The sequence below is a fragment of the Tupaia chinensis genome, unplaced genomic scaffold (assembly GCF_000334495.1).
Source record: "Tupaia chinensis unplaced genomic scaffold, TupChi_1.0 Scaffold000228_1, whole genome shotgun sequence".
Classification (NCBI taxonomy): domain Eukaryota; kingdom Metazoa; phylum Chordata; class Mammalia; order Scandentia; family Tupaiidae; genus Tupaia; species Tupaia belangeri.
The window spans coordinates 3,133,787-3,155,065 of NW_006159703.1; the positions used below are offsets into that span (position 1 = coordinate 3,133,787).

At 39.2% G+C, this 21,279-nt stretch overlaps 1 protein-coding gene across 1 annotated transcript in view; it reads left to right on the forward strand.

Annotated features, from left to right (window-relative positions):
* The window catches only part of STK32A (serine/threonine kinase 32A), a gene marked incomplete in the record, with an annotated part of 141,032 nt that overhangs the window by 56,777 nt on the left and 62,976 nt on the right, over positions 1-21,279 (forward strand). Inside the window, 1 exon segment of the mRNA XM_027771667.1 lies at positions 8,183-8,356. Coding sequence (XP_027627468.1) covers positions 8,183-8,356 — 174 coding nt within the window.

Sequence of the window (21,279 nt, forward strand, 5' to 3'; positions counted from 1 at the left end):
GGAAGTTATAAAATGAAGAGGTTGCCATCTAAACCAATGGACTTGTTTGAATCCATTTATAAGAACTGAAACCTATAAAAACTTCTTTTAAGAATTTTTATAAAATAATTGGGGAAATTTGAACATTGAATATCTGATGAAAAAAAAACTATCTTAGATAATTGATATAGATTAACAATAGATTCGTCTTTACTGGTTTCATTCCTGATGAGGTAACATATATTAGACATACCAGAGTAGAAGGAAGTATTTTTATGTTTATCTGTTTTTGTTTTGTTTTGCTTTTTTGCTATAAGATGCATGCACACGCCAGAGAGAGTCAAAGAGAAAGAGATAGAAAAGCGAGAGGTCACTCCCCGAGGAGGGATGGCCATGTCACAATTTCTTCTTCTCTATTTTCCTCTCAGGATTTTAGGCACCCATCCACACCCACCCACCCTGCCACACACACACGCCTTATGTGTTTTTCAAGCCCCTGGATCTGGGACTCAAACCACTTGATTGACCTTTTGACCTTTTGGAATCCATCTACCTTAACCTCTGTTCCATCTACTGGCCCTATTTGGTTTTTTAAATTTAAGTAGAAACCAAAATGATTTATCATCCTATCATTTAGATAGCTATCTTATTTTTAGAAAAATTTTACACCTAAACCAGCATACATGTGTAATACATTATTGGGTTGTTAGAAAAGCCATGATATATTTTTTCTATGTTTTTCTGTGCAAAAATGTGTCATGACTTTTCTGATGGCCCAGTAATTTTCCTTTTGTGGTTTTGTGTGTATTTATGAAAGATATAAAATTATCTTTTCATGTACACTAAGCATCTATATACTATGCTACATGCTATAGTGTAGACATTCTCCTTTTGTCTTCATACTGTAATATCTCGAAAATATTTTCATAACAAAATATACATCTGCCTCTTTTTAAAAATTACTGTATGATTGATAGCATGAATTTACCATACTTTATTAAATTCACCCCATTAATGGGCATGTAAAATGTCTTTGATTTCTCATAGTATAATGGGTACCCTTATGAATATATCCAGGCATACTTTTTTAAGTGTATCCACAGTGAAAGTTTCTTGCAATAAAATTACAGGATCTAAAGCCATGTAATTTTTAAAGAGATATTTCAAATTGTTCTCAAAGGTGGCTTCACCAAATTACCCTCCATCCAGAGAGTCTAAGAGTGCCCCTGTCTCCATATCCTCACCATCAGCAGCTCTCCTCATGCCTCAATGGAAATGTTCTCAGTCTGATACTTAATGGGTAGAAGTCATGGCACACTTGGTTAGATTTTAAATTGTCTCTCTAAATGTATATCAGGGAGAATTAGATTGCTGTCTCAATTGGATTCCAGCATTATCCAAGTCATTAACCTTTGCTTTAGCTCAGGTTGGCACATTGTGGTAAAAAAAGCCAAACAAACAAGTGGATATTGTTTTTATAGATTTTTAAAATCTGATACTTGCAGAAGGCTTTTCACCAAAGTTTGTCATGTCATGGTGAATTAATTGGGTGAGATCATATTTTTTAAAGAATTATACGGGGCTGGCAGGTGGCATGGTGGTTAAGGGCGCTGGGCTCCCACATGGCAGACTATGGTTCCAGTCCTGGACCTGGTGGCTTGCTTTCTCACATTCCCTCTCTCTTGCTCCTCTCTTTCTCTTTCTCTGTCCCTCTCTGGTCAAATTAAAACAAATACATAAATAAAGTTAAATGGAATAATTCTTTAAACAAAAAGAATAATTTATTTTATTTTATTTACCATTATTATTATGATTTAATGTGCTATAGGCATGTGCACTCACCAGAGAGAGAAGGAGAAAGAGAGAGAGAAAGCAAGTCACGAAGTCCGGGACTCAAACTGCATTCAGTCACGTGGGAGTCCAGCACTTTAATCACCATGCTACCTGCTGGCCCCTGTTTGGGTTTTTAATGATGAATTTTACACTAGATATCCCTTGAAAAATTATTACAGAGCCATAAGAAGAGAAATAATAGTCCATTATTCAAAAGAAAGGCTTTAAAATTTTACATTTGTACTTAAGTAATGAGACAGTCCAACTTAACCCCTCCTTTCCTGGTCCTCCGGGATCTCTTCTCCCTAGGGCTAATGTTTTTCTTAAGCATTGAAAAGCTTTCTGTGAGCACTTCCTGTTCAGATCTTGAAAAATACAGATGAAATATTCTCTTTTTTTATGGGGGGGGGTTTGCTATAGGGGGCATGCGTTTGCTGGAAAGACAGAGACAGGGAGACAAAAAGTGAGAAATCCCCCCCCCCGGGGGGGGATGGTCACACCACAATCCCTTCTCCTCCATTCTCCTCTCGGGATCTTGGGCACGCATGCACACGTGCCTGGCATGAGTTTAAGCCATCGGGTCCGGGACTCGAACCATAGTCAACTACATGGGAGTCCGGCGACATAGCCATTACGCTAACTGCTGGTCCCCAGATGAACTATTCTATCAATTTAATACCTTAGGACAATGTTGGTTCCTGAAAGCTCTTCTATGGGGACCCCTGGCTAGAGATCAGAAATACTCTACCACTAGAATTAAACTACTTAGAAGACATAAAAATTGAATTCTTAGAATTGTATTGAAGGGCATTTAAATAATTATCCTACTCCTTGGCAAGATTTTATTTTAAACTTGAGATGTCTTACTGACTTTTGTGTCTATCCTTTTGCCAATAGTACACCAGACCCTTGATAATATTTAGATTTAGAAATTTGGAAATGAAAATCTATTGGGTTGTCAGAAAACTCATGATGTATTTTTTCTATCTTTTCCTATGCAAAAATGCATCATGACTTTTCAGACAACCCAATGACTTTTTTCAAAATTTATCTTGGCTATGCTAGATGTTTGTCATTTCCTTGTAAGTTTTAAGTTCTGCTTGTCAATTTATGCAAAAAAAACTGCTAGGACTTGACAGAGAGAGAATACATTGAATCTATAGATAAATTTGGGTGGAAATTATATCATAACAAAATCAAGTCTTTCTGTTTACCAGTATAGAATGCGTCAATATTACCCATATTCTCTTTAGTTTTCCTAAGCCAATTTTGTAATTTTAAGTGTAAAAATATTGCACTATTTTGCTAATTTATTAATAATTTTTCTTTTTGATGTTTTTCATTTTTATGTGTTCATTATTTGTATAGAAAAAGTAACTGATTTTTATAAATTGAGCTTATATTTTGAAACTTTATTAGACTACCTGCTTATTAGTTCTAAGTGTTTTTTAGTGGTTTTCTTATGATTTTCTATATGCAAAATTATATAGTCTGTAATTGAAGGCAGCTTTGCTTCCTCCTTTTCAATATGAATGTCTTTTATTTATTTATTTTGCTAATTGCACTGACTAAAACTATCTAGAATAATATTGAATAGAAGTGAGAACAGATGTTCTTGCCTTGTTCCCAGAATTAGAGGAAAAGCATTTAGTCTATTCCTGTTAAGTATGGTATTTCTTGAAGAATTTATTGAAGATACATACCTTCTATAGGTCAAGAAAGTTTCTTCCCTTCTATTCCAAGTTTGTTAAGAGCTGTTATCATAAATGAGTGTTGAATTTTTTTTTTTTTTTGGAGAGGTTTTTGCTATAGGGTGTGTGCGCTCGCCAGACAGACAGAGAGAGACATAGAGACAGAAAGCGAGAAATCACCCCCCAGGGGGGATGGTCACGCCACAATCTGTTCTCCTCCATTCTCCTCTCGGGATCTTGGGCACACATGCACACGCGCCCAGCGTGAGTTTTAAGCCACCGGGTCCGGGATGCGAACCACGGTCGACTATGTGGGAGTCCAGCAACATAGCCATTACACCAACTGCTGGTTCCCAATGAGTGTTGAATTTTGTCAAATGTTTTTCCCATGTCTTTGGAGATAATCATGTCAGATGTGTTGTCCTGTATTCTGTTAAAAAGATTTACAATCTATAATTTTCTAGTGTTAATCTCCCTTGGTCTTGGTATATAATCTATTTTTATATTTTATTTGTTAATATTTTTTGAGGATTAAACATTAGTTCTTATGATAACCAAAATGGGGATAATAATACTTGCTTGCCCTCATACATTTGTGGTAACAATCAAATGCAATAATGCACATCACGTGTCCAGCATGGTGTCAAATACAGTGTAAGAGCTCAATTATTGGAAACCATATTGATTATGCTATTGACAATAATATGTTTATATAATTACCTCATGCAAAGTAATAGGAAAGAATCACACAAAATAAATTGATCTGCTTTTTTTTTCTTAAGAGAGATTTTTGCTATGGAGTTCATGCACTTATTGGAGAGACAGAGAGATAGAAATTATGATATGAACTTGAATACTCCTGACATAATCGAATTGTATTATGCTCACATATTTTACTTGGTATAGTTCTAGAAAATAATATCCATACCATCTCTCCCTTTGAGAGTTAAGAATTTGAGATGGAGGGGGACCAGCAGATGACATAATGGTTACATTACTGCACTCCCACATAGTTGACAGCAGTTTGAGTACTGAACCTGGCGGCTTAAACTCATGCCAGGTGTGTATGCATGTATGCCCAAAATTTCGAGGACAGTGGAGGAGAAGGGATTGCGGCGTGGCCATCCTCTTTGCAGGGGGGTGATTTCTCACTTTCAGTCTCTCTGTCTCTATCTCTCTGGCAAGCACACATGTCCAATTAAAAAAAAAAAAAAGAATTTGAGATGGAGGGCTTCAGCTATGACAGTTGAAATGCCAGAGGAGAAAGATTAGTTCTTACAGCCAGACCTGCCTCCATGATTAATTACATTTGTATTTAGACTGGCCAAGCGAAACATGTTGCCTCTTGCCGGGATGTTTTTTTCTTTGATTAATAATCATATTTGAACACTGTTGTTGAGTTGCCACAATTGACACTTCTAGCAGTTTGTTCTTTGCATAAAAATAGCTTAACCCAACTCCAAGATTAAAAAAAAATAATTTTGTTTGGGGTCAGCAAGTGGCATGGTGGTTAATGTTCTGGACTCCCACATGGCCAATCGTGATTTGAGTCCCAGACTCCATGGCTTGAAACTCATACTGAGCATGTGTACATATGGGCCCAGTATCCTGAGAGGAGAATAGAGGAGAAGGAACTGTGGTGTGGCTATCCCTCTTGGGAGTGATTTCTCACTTTCTCTTTCTCTGTCACTCTGGCAAGCTCCTGTACCCTATGGTAAAATATCTCTCAAAAAAAATTGTTTATTGAGGCTAAATTTAAGAAGACTACTGTCCCCTCTTAGAGTTAAATGGAGTGATGGAAGAGGAGTCATCCTTTCTGTTCCCAGGTTTCTGACCTACACCTAGCTGCTTGATATAACAGCAGAGATTCGATCTGCTCTGTATGCTAACCTAGCCTGAGTTTGCCGTTGGCGCCTAGCTATAGTTATGGTCAGCACTCTCATCTCCCTGTTGTTGACACTCAGACCTCACCATGTCTGTCCCACCTGCTACTCACCCCAAAAGACTGCTTACATCCACGAGAATCCTCCTTTCTGTTATGTTAACTGAGAGCAGCCTAAGGCACAACAGGTCCTAGCCATGATTACATATCAACTAGCTAATATTGCTCACCAAAAGACCTACAAAACACCGAACTGGTGTAGCTGGGAAGATTGTGAATCACATTGCTTAGATCCAGGGATCTTTCCTGCCACCATTAAACCTATGGCAGAGACGACGCACCAGTCATGGCATGGAGATGAACATTTTATTTCCTAAAAGGCAATGCCATGCATGCACTTCTCAGACTTTTATAAAGCACTTCCTGTGTTTTGTCTAAATTCCCCCAAGAGCTTAATTTCTGACATCTGTGTGAATCAGTCTTCAGTGGTAAACAAAATATCATTTATTGAACAAGTAAACATCAGGGACCGTTAGTCTTAGAATGCGACTGCCTCAGATTAATGCTTCATTGCATTTGTCTTTTTTCTTTGGTTTCTAAGACCCCTTCTCCTGTAACATAGCAATAGTTTTATAGAAGAAAATGTACTAAGCACAGTTCTCCCATCATTCTACACTCATTTCCTGAGTGAAGGATTTGTCACTAGGAACTAGTGTGCGTCCCTGGGCACTGCTTCAGTCATTTAATTCTTTGCTTCAAAAACAACTTTAAAATGAGATCTCCTGGGACAAAGAATAGGGTATTATCTGTGGAAGATAACTTTATAGTATTATCAACTGGACTGGGGAGAAATGTAAACATGTTGGAATATTCACTTTGTTAAACTAAATGATGTGATGGGACATAAAAAAGAACTTGAAATAAAATAAGATAAAAAATGTGATCTCAGTGACATTGTGTCTAATGACACGTGTTAAAACAGTCTTGATACCGAGAACGTCATGATGACTAGAAATCACGTCTGTGCTTTGAGAGAAACACAGCGAATCACAGCAGTGGGAATGCATTTTTACAGGAGTCTCTTTGCACAGAGCAGAAGCCAGTTCTACTCTGTGTCGTCTTGTTTCCTCTCCCATCCCTCAGCAGCACGCCCCCTCTAGTGTAAAGCACACATCTGATCGCACATCCTGCCCAAAGCCTTCGGTGACTCTGCGGTGTCTTCCAGGCTAATGAACAAACTCCTCTCAAGGGGCCTGGATTCTGCCTTCTTCTCTAGACTCAAGTTTCCCCATCACACCTGATGCTCAGTAAATCCAAACTATATTCCTTTATATTCCTTTCCCCGCTGTGCTTTATTTTCCTTTCCCATGTCTGTGCTTAAACATATGCTATTTTTTTCTTGTCAATTTTTTTTTTTGGTCATAGGGTGAGTACATTCACCAAAGACAATGAGAGAGAAAGAGAGAGAGAGAGAGCAGGAAAGAAAGAGATCACATGCCACAATCCCTTCTCCTCCATTCTCCTCTCAGGATTTTGAGTATCTACACATGAGTGTGCATTTCAAGCCATCAGGTCCAGGACTCCAACCACAGTTGGCCATGTGAGAGTTCAGCGCCTTACCCACTACACCACCTCTTGGCCCCTTCTCTGTCAAATTTGACTTTGGTACTGGGAGGACATTTTACCTTTCCTTTTGTTAGGTGTTGGACCTTGTGCAAGGTACTTACACTTTCTCATGCTTTGAGTTCCTCATTTGTCACTGAGAGCATGAGAACAGCACTAGGGGGACAGACTGGGGGAAATACTAGAGAGCACTTCAGAGCCTGCCTCGCTGAAGTCGCTGGATAGAAATCTCAGGAAACGGAGCCACAGTGGCTGTGCTCCTCAGGCTGGGACCATGTGGGATGCTTGGGTTTGACTTCTGATCCAACCTAACGGCCAGCTAAAGTGGTATGCACCTGTAATCCCAGTGACGGGGAGGCTGAAACTGAAGAACCATGAACTTGAGGCTGGGCTGGGCAACTTAGGTCCTGTCTAAAAAATTAACAGGGCTGGGCATGATGGCACACACCCATAGTTCCAGCTACTGTGGAAACTGAGACAGAAGGATCACAAGAGTGATCTTGTCTTAAAAGGCAAAACAAAACAACAACCCAACATCAGGAGATGTTAGCTTTAACTTTCAGTCATTATTCTTCTCAACATCCTGCAAAATTCAGCTCAGGTTTTCACCTTTGCTGAAAAGCTTTCCCTTATCTCCCCCACCCCAAAGAATAAATGAATTACTTCTTGTACTGTTCACTTACTTCAGTATTGTCCATTTGATCTCTCTCTCTTATCATTAATGTGGGACATGGTTTGTTACAATGAACTTGTTAGTATGGAAAAATGGGCCTGAGGCTGGCGCAAGGAGGCCTTATGACTCTCATAGTACGGACACCTCCTGCCTAAGAGTGTGGTTAAGGCCATTAACAATAAATGGGTAGATGTGGGTCTCTTTATTTCCTGGGCTTTACAGCTATCAAAGCAAACAGCTAATACATAGTTACTGCATGCCAAGCATAGCATTATTAATCCTAATTATTCTTCACTATGATCAAATGTGGGAGACAGTCGTATTACTCCCATTTTATACGTGAGGGCCTAAGGTCCTAGACTAGTGAAAGAATTTCTACTCCCAAAGTCTGAGCTCTTAGTTCCAAACCACCCTTCTCTAATTGGTAGGGTTGCATTTACTTCTGAGACTCGTTAGCATGTAAGTATATTTAATACGTTTTCTTTTCCAATGTCGCTCCAGGTATTCCTTCCAGGATGAAGAAGACATGTTCATGGTGGTGGACCTTCTGCTGGGTGGGGACCTGCGTTATCACCTGCAGCAGAATGTCCGCTTCCAGGAAGACACAGTGAAGCTCTTCATCTGTGAGCTCGCCATGGCCCTGGACTACCTGCAGAGCCAGCGCATCATTCACAGGTCAGTCAAGTCCAAGGAGACAGCCTTGAACTGAATGCACAGGAGAGAGCCCACAACCTGCCACATTCAACAAATCCTTGTTGAACATGACACTTAACCCTCATCTAATTCTTGCAACAGTCCCCTGAGGTAGGTTGGTTGTCCCCATTTTGCAGATTAAAAACAACAATTGAGCACATTGAGCTTAACTTGCTGAAGATCACAATGAGTAAGCACCAAGACCAGAATCAATGTGTAACACTATTTTACAATTACACTTAAACTGAGAAAAGGCAATATATAGAAACTTAAAAATTAAATGAATTAAAATAGAAATGGAGGAAGCATATGCAGAGAAAAACATAGGATGAGAAGGGAGGAAAAAGCTGGAATGGAAAGGGAGAAAACTTGGGTCTTTCTAACATCTACCTGTCATGCCGTCTATGTTAAGTGAAGTCATAAGGTACGTGCTACAAACAGAAACTGCAAAAGCAATGTGTCTCCTGCAGTGAGAGCATTTATAGCGACTAAAGACGTTCCAGCCATGTGGGAGTCAAGTGCTTTAACCACCGCACCACCTGCTGGCCCTAAGCAATGAGTAGTTTTAGTGATTTTTTTTTTTAATAGTAGATTGTCAGAAAGTCATGACATGTTTTTCTATGTGAAAAAAATGCATCATGACTTCCTCCAAAACCCAAGATATAGTGTTTCACTCAATTTCTAAAGTAACCTGTGATAAAGATCAGAGCAGACACAGGTCAGTATTTAATATGAGAAAATCATGACTTGGAGCCATTAAATTATCATTCAGGTTTATTTATGAGAATTTCAAATATAATCTCCATCAAAGCAGCTGCTATTTGCTGGTGGCTTACTATGTGCCAGCTCCTGCTCGGGACTTTACATACACTGTCTCAGAAAGCCAGCATTTAAACCTAGATCTTGAGATCAGCAGATGACATAATGACTATGTTGCTGGACTCCCATATAGTCGATCGTGGTTCAAGTCCCGGACCCGGTGGCTTAAACTCACGTGGGGTGCATGTGCCTACGTGCCCAAGATCCTGAGAAGAGAATGGAAGAGAAAGGATTGTGGTGTGGCCAACCCACCTGGGGGTGGGGGGTGATTTCTCACTTTCTGTCTCTCTGTCTTTCTGGTGAGAGCATGCACCCTACAGCAAAAAAAAACTCTTAAAAAAAAATCTAGATCTCTCTGTCCCAAAGTCAGAGCCCTGTGTGTTTTACTGACTTGCATTAATTGCACATGTAAAATAAATACCTTAGTTCATTACATGCCATTAAATTAAAAATCAGTACATTTGACTGCCTGCCACTGTTACCTCTAATCCTTGAAGAATTTGCTGTATTTTAAGTAGAATTATGTCTTATTTAATGAAAGTTTGACTAAGAAAAAATACTTGACCACCAACCAGTTGATATTTATTTGTAATTTAACCAGATTAGCGCAGAGCCTGTGGATGAAGAGGTAGCATCATAATTTATAGATTCTCTATGCATTCACCATAAACTAATTCTTTTCCCCCCTTTGGCCTTGTACCTATATACTCAAAGAGTTATTTAATTTTCCACCTTTGGAAAATCCTGTTTGTATTGGAAATGTGCTCTTCAGGCAACAAATAAATGAAGAGCAGACAGTTAATCATGTAGGCTTTCAGAAGTGAATTTACACACCTGGTGTTTTGTCAATAACTGGAAATCCTGTTCTTCCTCCCGTCTCGGTTTTTCTCTAAGGAGAAACTCTTCATATTTGTACTCAGTGGAGTCCCTCTCAGAACCTTCATGGTCATTCACCTCCCCAGAATTGCCAATTGCACCTGTTTGGGTTGCTGACATCATAGATACCAGATGGGAGGTGGGTTCTGTGAGAAGCCAGCATGGCTTAAGAACACCTTCTAACTCTCTTGGCCCCATGGAAACTGGGTTCTATGTGTTCTTTCTCTGAGCCTCGTTTTCTCTGTCAACACAAGTCAAGATGTCTGGGACATCTTTTGCCACTTGCTTGAAACTGTGTTCCAAGGAAAACTCAGGAGGAGAAAACAACCCAAAACTTGATACACTGTGCACCCTCAAGGAGTTTACTAATGCCATATCTTGTTTTTCTGTCCTTCTCACCCTCACTCTTTATTTCTTCCATCATTGTTTCTTCTTAAATCAGAACCCATGAGTTATCTTTCTGTTCCTCATGATTTATCTACCCACAAGTATTACTTAGTGCCCATCTTCAGAAAGGGTTCTTTTTACTGAAATGTCTCCCCACCATGACCAATGAATGACAAGGAAACAGAATGTTGTATTAAATTGAAGTGATACCCTTCTGGGGTTAAAAACCAAGTCAGATATATTTCTAAGGCCTGTTTGTACTACCCCACCTCTCATAGGTCACATTTTGCAGGCTATCAAAGCATCTTGTTTTTATCCTGAGGAATTATGATACTTTGGGTGTGTAATTATTGGGTCATCGGGAAAGTCAAAATGCATTTTTGCATAGAGAAATACTTCATGACTTTTCTGATGGCCCGATACTTAATTCGTTCGGTCTCCTTTACAGATCTGTAAATTCCTTGACTTAGGGCCATCTGTATGTTGCTTTTTATTGTATAAAATGGCAGAAATATTAAGGAATGGACACTAGCTAAGCCACATGAACGACTGATTGACTAGAAGCTCAGGCTTACAAATAGTAAAGACAAAATTTAAATGTAGGTCTTTAAAGCCAAAGATTACAGGCCCACCTTGGACTTTACACTGAAAAATCATTCAGTTTTTTCATCCAGATTAGGATACTCCTGAGAACTAAAGAGGCACTATTAATAGTTATGATGGGTGGGGGACAGCAGGCGACATAGTATTTAAGGTGCTAGACTCCCACATGGTCAGCCATGGCTTGAGTCCTGGATCTAGTGCCTTGAAAAGTCACAGTAAGTGCATATGCATGTATGCCCAAAATTCCAGGAGGAGAATGGAAAAGAAGGGATTGTGGCATGGCCAATTCCAGGGGTGCTTTTTCACTTTCTCTCTTACTGTTTCTCCCCAGCGAGTGCATGTGCCCTAAGGCAAAACCTTTAAAAAATAAGAATTATTATGATGCAAAGACAGTTAAAATCCATCAATGTTCTGGACAATTCGATATGTATAACAATATCATCAAGGGCTTTTCATGACCAAGTAGACATTTCAATTTTGACAGAACTTAGATAATCAGGACATTCTATTCTCAGAGTACGAGATATAAATTTGACATGCTCTCAGTCTTAAATGATGTCAAATGGCTTGAAAATACATGGTCTTGGTGAATTAAGCAGTGTCTCTTTGTCTAAGGAACTCAGATGATAATAATGGTGCCATTCTGAGCTGGGGTTCATGGAACAGAGTTAAAAGCAAGAAGAGCAATATGGAAGAAGAGATGTAGGCTTCTAAGTACTGTCATTTTCTTTTTAAAATCTTCTTCACTGGAAGAATCAGCAAAATTCATGCTGTTCTTGATAAGACTCTAAGATAATCAAACCTCTTTTGGTTTCTTAGAAGACTGGATTATAAAACACATCCTGAGTTCTGAGACATCATAATAAAAGCAGGCATGAACAAAAGAATCAATGAAATACACTAGATTTCCCAGACAAGGAGAGGCTGTCTGCATAAAAGTACAGATGGAAAAACGTAACTTCCTGACTTTCTATTACAAACCAACTTTGCCTCTGGTCATAGCAGAACATCGAGAATTATCCATAAGTCAGTGTAAGTGAAATGGGAGCAGCAGTGGGCTCCATTGGCTGAGGGCTTCCTGGGTACCAGCACTCTGCTAAGCACTTCCCGTGAATTATTTCACTCAATCTTCCCACAACTCCAGGAGGCTGATGGTGTTATTGTCCCTGTTTCACAGTCCATGAAGCTGGTTCAGAAAAATTAAGTAACTTGCCTAAGGTTGTATGACTTATAAGTGGGTGAGACATCAATTTGAGAAAACACAGAGCTCTTCATCATTCTTCACCCTGCCAGGACAAGGTGTGCACAACCAACCACCTGCCGTCACATACCCACAGTCGTTTGAGCCGGCAGACGAGAGAATAGCCTAAAACTATTTTAGGAGCTAACTTGTGTAGGAAAAATTTAAGTATTTCAGAGAGGAGGATGATGGTAACAAAACCAAGTCTGATGAACACACAGAGAGCTTAAGAGGATTTTAATAGTCAACACAGGAAGGAGGATCTAGACCATGGAAGAGGAGCTAATTGCATGGAAGTACTCATTTTTCTCCCTGTGGTAACATAGAATGGCTCTGTTTTTCATTTTTCCTCACACTGGCTCTCCTGCCAGAACTGCCTACATTTGGTTTAGCTTATTATTACTATTACTATTTTTAATATCATGGGGCCTGTTTCTGCTATTAGTTTCAAGTTGAACATAAGTGGGGTTTTATTTTTTGTGGATTTTTTTAAATCCATAGACTTGAATTTTTATTTGTGTTATTTAAATACATAAAATATTCAGCCAATTTTCCTAAGTTTCAGGATCTTCTTTATTTTATTTAAAAGAGAGAATTTTGCTATAGGGCATGTGCACTCGCCAGAGACAGAGAGACAGAAAGTGAGAAATCACTCCTCAGGGGGGATGGCCATGCCACAATCCCTTCTCCTCCGTTCTCCTCTCAAGATTTTGGGTATACACGCACACACATTCCATGTGAGTTTTTTTTTGTTTTTTGTTTTTTTTTTTGGAGAGGTTTTTTGCTATAGGGTGCGTGCACTCGCCAGAAAGACAGAGAGACAGAGAGACAGAAAGCAGGAAATCACCCCCCAGGGGGGATGGCTACGCTGCAATCCCCTCTCTCCATTCTCCTCTCGGGATCTTGGGCACGCACGTACGCGCCCGGCGTGAGTTTAAGCCACCGGGTCTGGGACTTGAACCACAGTCGACTACGTGGGAGTCCAGCGACATAGCCATCACGCTAACTGCTGGTCCCTTGATGTGAGTTTTAAGCTTCTGGGTCTGAGATTCAAATCGTGGTCTACAACATGACAATCCAGCAATGTACCTATTACGCCATCTGCTGATCCCCAGGATCTTTCTTTTCTGTAGTTGTTGACATGGAGGTCTCATGATAACCACTGATTTTGAATTGTATAATTAGACAATTTTCTTGTTGGTCAAGATGTCAAACATTTTTCTGTGAGTATAGCTTGGAAATCAGCTTTAGTTTTCAAAATATGGCATTTCTAATTTAAATACTCACCTTTGCTTACTTTCAGTCAGTAAATGAAGGTGTTGAAACATGGACAAAGTATTGCTTGTATTTATTTATTTATTCATTTTTATTTATTTAATTTTAATTTGACCAGAGAGAGAGAAAGAGAAAGGGAAGTGAGAAAGCAGACCACCAGGTCCAGGACTCAAACCACAGTTGGTCATGTAGGAGTCCAGTGCCTTAACCACCACACTACCTGCTGGCTCTGTATTTGCTTTCATTTTTTAAAAACGAGGAAAACAAACTCATTACAGTTCTTTCTATGAAGATAGTATTTTATTAGTTGATCGTCACAGTATCTCCACTGAATCATCTGATGGAAGTTAATTATGACAGTCCAAATTTATATACTCTCCCTCATCCTAGGCTAAAATTCAATTTTGAATTTAAGCTATTGAGCTTAATTGTATGGGACAGTTAAATAGTAAGTCATGTGGCATCAAAATACCATGTGAGTAGATGGTTGATTGTTTTTCTTGCTTTCTAAGAATTATCACACCCTCGTGACGTTGTAACCCCCTGTCCTCTACATTCCTAAAGGAATAAGATAAAATCTAATTAGAAAATTTGTGAAAATACGTGTAGTACAAGAGAGAAGACTGCAAAAATTTCTTCTCCTGTTAATTATAGAAAAGTGAAAACACAGAGCTCTTCATCATTCTTCACCCTGCCAGGACAAGGTGTGCACAACCAACCACCTGCCGTCACATACCCACAGTCGTTTGAGCCGGCAGACGAGAGAATAGCCTAAAACTATTTTAGGAGCTAACTTGTGTAGGAAAAATTTAAGTATTTCAGAGAGGAGGATGATGGTAACAAAACCAAGTCTGATGAACACACAGAGAGCTTAAGAGGATTTTAATAGTCAACACAGGAAGGAGGATCTAGACCATGGAAGAGGAGCTAATTGCATGGAAGTACTCATTTTTCTCCCTGTGGTAACATAGAATGGCTCTGTTTTTCATTTTTCCTCACACTGGCTCTCCTGCCAGAACTGCCTACATTTGGTTTAGCTTATTATTACTATTACTATTTTTAATATCATGGGGCCTGTTTCTGCTATTAGTTTCAAGTTGAACATAAGTGGGGTTTTATTTTTTGTGGATTTTTTTAAATCCATAGACTTGAATTTTTATTTGTGTTATTTAAATACATAAAATATTCAGCCAATTTTCCTAAGTTTCAGGATCTTCTTTATTTTATTTAAAAGAGAGAATTTTGCTATAGGGCATGTGCACTCGCCAGAGACAGAGAGACAGAAAGTGAGAAATCACTCCTCAGGGGGGATGGCCACGCTGCAATCCCTTCTCTCCATTCTCCTCTCGGGATCTTGGGCACGCACGTACACGCGCCCGGCGTGAGTTTAAGCCACTGGGTCTGGGACTTGAACCGCAGTCGACTACGTGGGAGTCCAGCGACATAGCCATCACGCTAACTGCTGGTCCCTTGATGTGAGTTTTAAGCTTCTGGGTCTGAGATTCAAATCGTGGTCTACAACATGACAATCCAGCAATGTACCTATTACGCCATCTGCTGATCCCCAGGATCTTTCTTTTCTGTAGTTGTTGACATGGAGGTCTCATGATAACCACTGATTTTGAATTGTATAATTAGACAATTTTCTTGTTGGTCAAGATGTCAAACATTTTTCTGTGAGTATAGCTTGGAAATCAGCTTTAGTTTTCAAAATATGGCATTTCTAATTTAAATACTCACCTTTGCTTACTTTCAGTCAGTAAATGAAGGTGTTGAAACATGGACAAAGTATTGCTTGTATTTATTTATTTATTCATTTTTATTTATTTAATTTTAATTTGACCAGAGAGAGAGAAAGAGAAAGGGAAGTGAGAAAGCAGACCACCAGGTCCAGGACTCAAACCACAGTTGGTCATGTAGGAGTCCAGTGCCTTAACCACCACACTACCTGCTGGCTCTGTATTTGCTTTCATTTTTTAAAAACGAGGAAAACAAACTCATTACAGTTCTTTCTATGAAGATAGTATTTTATTAGTTGATCGTCACAGTATCTCCACTGAATCATCTGATGGAAGTTAATTATGACAGTCCAAATTTATATACTCTCCCTCATCCTAGGCTAAAATTCAATTTTGAATTTAAGCTATTGAGCTTAATTGTATGGGACAGTTAAATAGTAAGTCATGTGGCATCAAAATACCATGTGAGTAGATGGTTGATTGTTTTTCTTGCTTTCTAAGAATTATCACACCCTCGTGACGTTGTAACCCCCTGTCCTCTACATTCCTAAAGGAATAAGATAAAATCTAATTAGAAAATTTGTGAAAATACGTGTAGTACAAGAGAGAAGACTGCAAAAATTTCTTCTCCTGTTAATTATAGAAAAGTTGAAGGGGGAATTCTAAAAAAAAAAAAAACCTGATTGTTCAGGACAAAACACAGGGTCATATTTTTACTTACACCTTTATCTTTTTTTCTATAACCACTGGAATCAATAATTGACACCTAGATTTGCCTCAGGGACTCTGTAAGATTCAGATAGGATTAATCCACATGTTACCGCTTACACCAAAGTAACTGCTATGTAGTTAGAAATGAATACTTTGACAATGAGGAAAAATACTTAAGAATAATGCATCTATCCTACATATTTGTTTAAAAACTATTTATTAAGCCCCTAGTGCCAAACGGTATTCTCAGTGAAAGGGTTCCAGTGGTGAATTAGACCATCAACATTTCTGTCATACAGGGTGAATAATATTGTAGTCTGAAAGCTAGTCAAGTAAGCATTTTAACACAAATAGCAGAAAAATTTAAAAATTTGGTGGCATGTGCTATAAAAAATATCTGTCCTGAGATCCTCCCAACCCAACACTCACGTCATTTATGATCAGTTGCATCATTACAGTCATGCTTATTCTTCTCAAGTAACCTCTGAACCACAATCTTCTTAATAAAATGCTGTTTTTCCTGCTCCTAAACTTAAGCCTCTTGGTTGGAGACTATACCACACTATGTTCTAATTCCCAGCATCTGGCACTGTATCTAAACCAGAGTAGTTTCTGGATAATTTAATGAGCGAACAAGCGAACGAGGACTGTATGCACCTGCAATGCTTGGGTGAGTGTAAAAGGTAAAGGTCACTGTTGATGACATTTCTTTCAGTAAATGCCTGGTTTATTCCACACTTTTTTTTTTTTTTTTTTTTTTTTTTTTTACAGGTATTTTTTGTAAGGGGGTTGGAAGACAGAGAGAAACAAAGAGACAGAAAGTGAGAAATCGCCCCACCCTCCAGAGGGAATGACCATGCCACAATCCCTTCTCCTCCATTCTCCTCTTAGGATTTTGGGCAGGCATGCATATGCACCTGGCATGAGTTTTAAGCCGCCAGCTCTGGGACTTGAACCTCTGGTGACTGTGGGAGTCCAGCGACGTGGCCATTATGCCCTCCGTTGATCCCTTTCACACCTTCTTATTGTGAACCTAGGATGTGTGGGGCTCTGTGCTGCCTTTCCTCCGTGCTATGGTAGTTTTGCATGATTTGTAACAAAATTTCCACAAACTCAGTGACTTACAATAACCCACATTCATTACCTTCCAGTTTCTTTGGGTCAGGAGTCTGGGCACAGTTTATCTGGGTCTTCTGCAAGACTGCCTGCCATCAAGGTGTCAGCCAGAACTGGGTTCTCTCTTGGAGGCTGGACTAGTCAGGTTTCCACTTCCAAGTTCAATCAGGATGTTGACAGAATTCATTTCATAGCAGTTTGTTTTTTTCAAATTCGATGAGGACAGCAGGACTTTACAGTGAGCTGGCTGGCAAGACAGAATATGCAGAGAGACTTCAAAAGTTCATGGAAAATGGAATTGAAGTCTGAGTTTATTTTGGCGTAAACATTTTTTTGAAACTTATACATAGTTTTTTACATTGTACACATTTCCACAAACTTTTCTGTCTTTATTTCTTTTAGACAGGGGACCTTTTCTTTATTTTTATTTAAAAATTATGTTTATTTCTTTCCTCCGTGAGTGAGACAGACAGATAAAGAGATACTGCACCTCCAAGAGGGTTGCACCTAGTCTTAAGCCAGCCTCAACTCATGGGCAACCACATGCCCTGCTACTCAAGGAAGTCTCTGTACAGGGATCCACGTTGGTCAGCCTTGCAGTCGACCTCACTTTACCACTGGGCCACTATCTGGCCCCTCCATGAACTTTTCAAAGAACCCTCGTATATCCTTGAATAATGGTGTATATCATTACATATCATAACCCAATCACAGGACGGACACTCCCATGACACCTGCTATATAATGTTGGTTAGAGGCAAGCCATACATCCAGCCTATACTGAGGGGCTGTCGGTTATACAAGGCTGGGAACACTAAAAGTTGGGCTCATGGAGGTCACTGCTCACCACTTTCCTCTAGAGAAATTATATCACACCATATTCTGACACCAGTTTTTTCTATGGCTCTAAACATAGGCTTGAACCTCCCTGTCAAGGAAGAAGTGAGGAAATTAGACTAAATCATCAAAAAGTATTCTTTCATAACTAAGTTTCTAAGAGGATTTTCTCTCAGGCCTGGTGGGATGCTCTTCACAGTACGATGGCCTCATTCTCTTCTCTTCTCGACCACATACTCCCCCTTCAAGCAGGCTGCATGACTAAAATGAACTGTCTAAAGAGCATGTGATGCTGAGGTGTGCGATAAACAGCTCTTAGCACATTTACCAATTGAGGTCTTGTTTGCAATTAGGTTGTAAACCCAAAGTATGTTTGCTTTAACCAAGGTCTTTCGTTTATTGCAGGCGGAAAGCTGGGCTGGGGTTTCACCTTCTGTCTAACTTGTACATACTGTACTAACCTAGAAGTCACATTTTTTTGTTTTCTTGAGATGATCATTCATAGGAAATAAGAAGATCTTTCTGCAGCTAATCATTTTATAGGAATCATTGAGTGACAGACGAGTTCTAATGAATGAATTTGCCAACACAGTCACACCTCGATTTCTGAAGCCTGGGGAATGAGTCACCTGCAGGGATGTTTTTCTGACTTCTGAAGATGTTTACTCTTTTCAGCCCATGAACATTTTTAACCATTTAGGTTTCTTAAAGAATTAATTAATTAATTATTATTATTATTTAAATTTGACCAGAGAGAGAAAGAGAGCGAGAGTGAGAGCGAGAGCAAGAGAGAGAGAGAGAGAGAGAGAGAGAGAAAGTGAGAAAGTACCCCCTAGGATGGAGGGACATGTTATAATCCCTTCTCTTCCATTTTTTTCTCTCAGGATTTTGTGCACACATGTACATGTCCCTGGTGTTTTTCAAACCTACAGGTCCAGAACTCTAATGGTGCAGTTGGCCTTGTGGGATACAGTTGCCTTAACCACCACACCACAGGCTGGTCTGTTAACTTAATTTGTAAGACTAAGTTCTCCAGTGACACAGATATGCCTTTTTTTTTTCTTTTTTTATCTTGCAGCTTAAGCCACCAGGTCCAAGACTCAAACCACAGTCAGCCATATGGGAGTCCAGCGTTTTAACCACCACGCCAACTGCTGGACCCTAATTATTTAATTTTTAAATTACGTACCTATTCAATTTTCTTGATGACTTAATAAGGGCCGTCACTTTTGATGCACATACCAAGAACTAAGCACCATGCTAACAGACATGACACACTCACTACTCGATCTGATGCTCAACAATACCATCACAGGCTGAAGCAACTTGCCAACTTACATTTAGTATATGGGGCAAGATTCAAATATAAGATTATCTGATTCGAGGACCCTGCTCTCAGTATGGGCTCCCTTACTTTCATCCTTGCAGAAATAGCATTCTGAAGATCAGAGGAGCTATTTAGTACTCTTTATACAACAGTAACAAGCTTTGTTTAGATTCATGGTTTTAGATTCATATGAGTTCAATTCCTTCCCTCTTCCCCCAGAAGAGATAGTTGAAGTCTTAACCCCCAGTACCTCAGAATATGACCTTATTTTGAAAATAGGTTCTTTACAGAGATAAACAATTAAGGTGGGCATTGATTTAGTATGACTAGTGTCTTCGTAGGAGGAAGAAATCTGGACACAGAGCTGCACACACATGGAAGGACAACATGAAGAGGCACAGGGAGAATCTTACATGATGATGGAAGATTGGGATGATGGGTCCACAAGCTAAGGATACCAAAGATGGCCAGCCAACCAACAGAAACTAGGAAAGGGCAAAGGAGAGGACCTACAGGTGCCAGAGGGAACATGGCCCTGCTCTCACCTTTATTTCAAACTCCCAGCCTCCAAAACTCTTACTGTTTTTCGAGTCCCACAGTTGTGGTATTTTGTTACAGTATCTCCAGCAAACTAATAGGGTATACCTCTATAATAGTTCTTTCTGGTGAGCTTTCCATGTTCACTCATCTGCTAGGTGCTACTCAGAATACCTCCAGTCTTCACTCTGACATGCTGCTTCCCATAGATTATGGGATGTAAGATTAGATTTAAAAAACTTTTTATGGGGGCCAGCTGGTGGCATGGTGATTAAGGCACTGGATTCCCATATGGCTAACTGTGGTTTGAATCCTGGACCTAGTGGCTGGCTTTCTCACTCTCCCACCCCCACCCTGCCTCTCTGTCTCTGGTCAAATTAAAAAAATAATATGAAATTAAATAAATATTTCTTTAAAAATTAAAAAAAAACTTTTTAGGATTGTTTGTAAAACTAACATAACACAAGAGGGTATTCAATAAGTCCAGTCTATTGGCGTTAGTATACAGTAACTTATTTTGTGTTGCCCAGAGATTGTCTTTGCTTACTTTTGTATTTCAGGTTTACTGAGATAGTTTAGATACCTGGAGTTTATTAAATACCTTTCTCTGGCCCAGGATGCTTTGTTTCTCTTTTAAAAATCTGTAAAGGAAGTTAAATATTCTCTAATTTACTAAAGCAGTGTGTTTATTATGAGAAAATTAAAAGTTTAAAATTAATTCATGGATTATCTGATGATAGATTATCACATAGATTATCCTTCTCTTGTGCAAGTTCTAAAAGGGTGAGTTTCTTCCTTTTAGGGTATTAACAGTATTTTCTGTTTATTGCAGTAGAATAACAGAATGACTTTTAAAATGCCCTTTCTTTTTGTCTTGATAAATCTTCTCTTCAGTAGGTCACAGACCCTTGCAAATGTTCTCCTTTTCTGACTCCCATAGCAGACAAGCCACTTGAACCTCAAAAACAAAACGGTGGTGCAGTAATGAGGGTATTAGGTTTATGTGTTCTATTCAGCACCTGCTTCTGAGCTGCCAAATAATGAATGAGCTTGAATTACACATTGTGAAAACAGGAGAGTCTGCCTTCTTTGTGTTATGCATCAAGCCATTTCAAAGGGGCTTTGAAAGTGTGTTTCTCACACAGGGCCACCCATTTGTGAAAACCCATGGGAAAAAGGAAAAGAAGTGCTTATTGACAGGTTAACATTTAACTAGACTGGTCTGAGCTTTTAATGAGTCCTCTAAGGTTGAGGGTTCTGTTAATATGCAACCTGTGACTTGGTCCCAAATTAAATTTTACTTTGCCTGGCATCAATGTTAATATAAACCTTAAACTTCATTCTTTCAGGTTTAGTCATTTACCACACAGTATTGGTCTCTTATGTACGTGCAAGCACATACCTCTGTGTAGAGTTTTGAAAAGTAAAGCCATGGGGG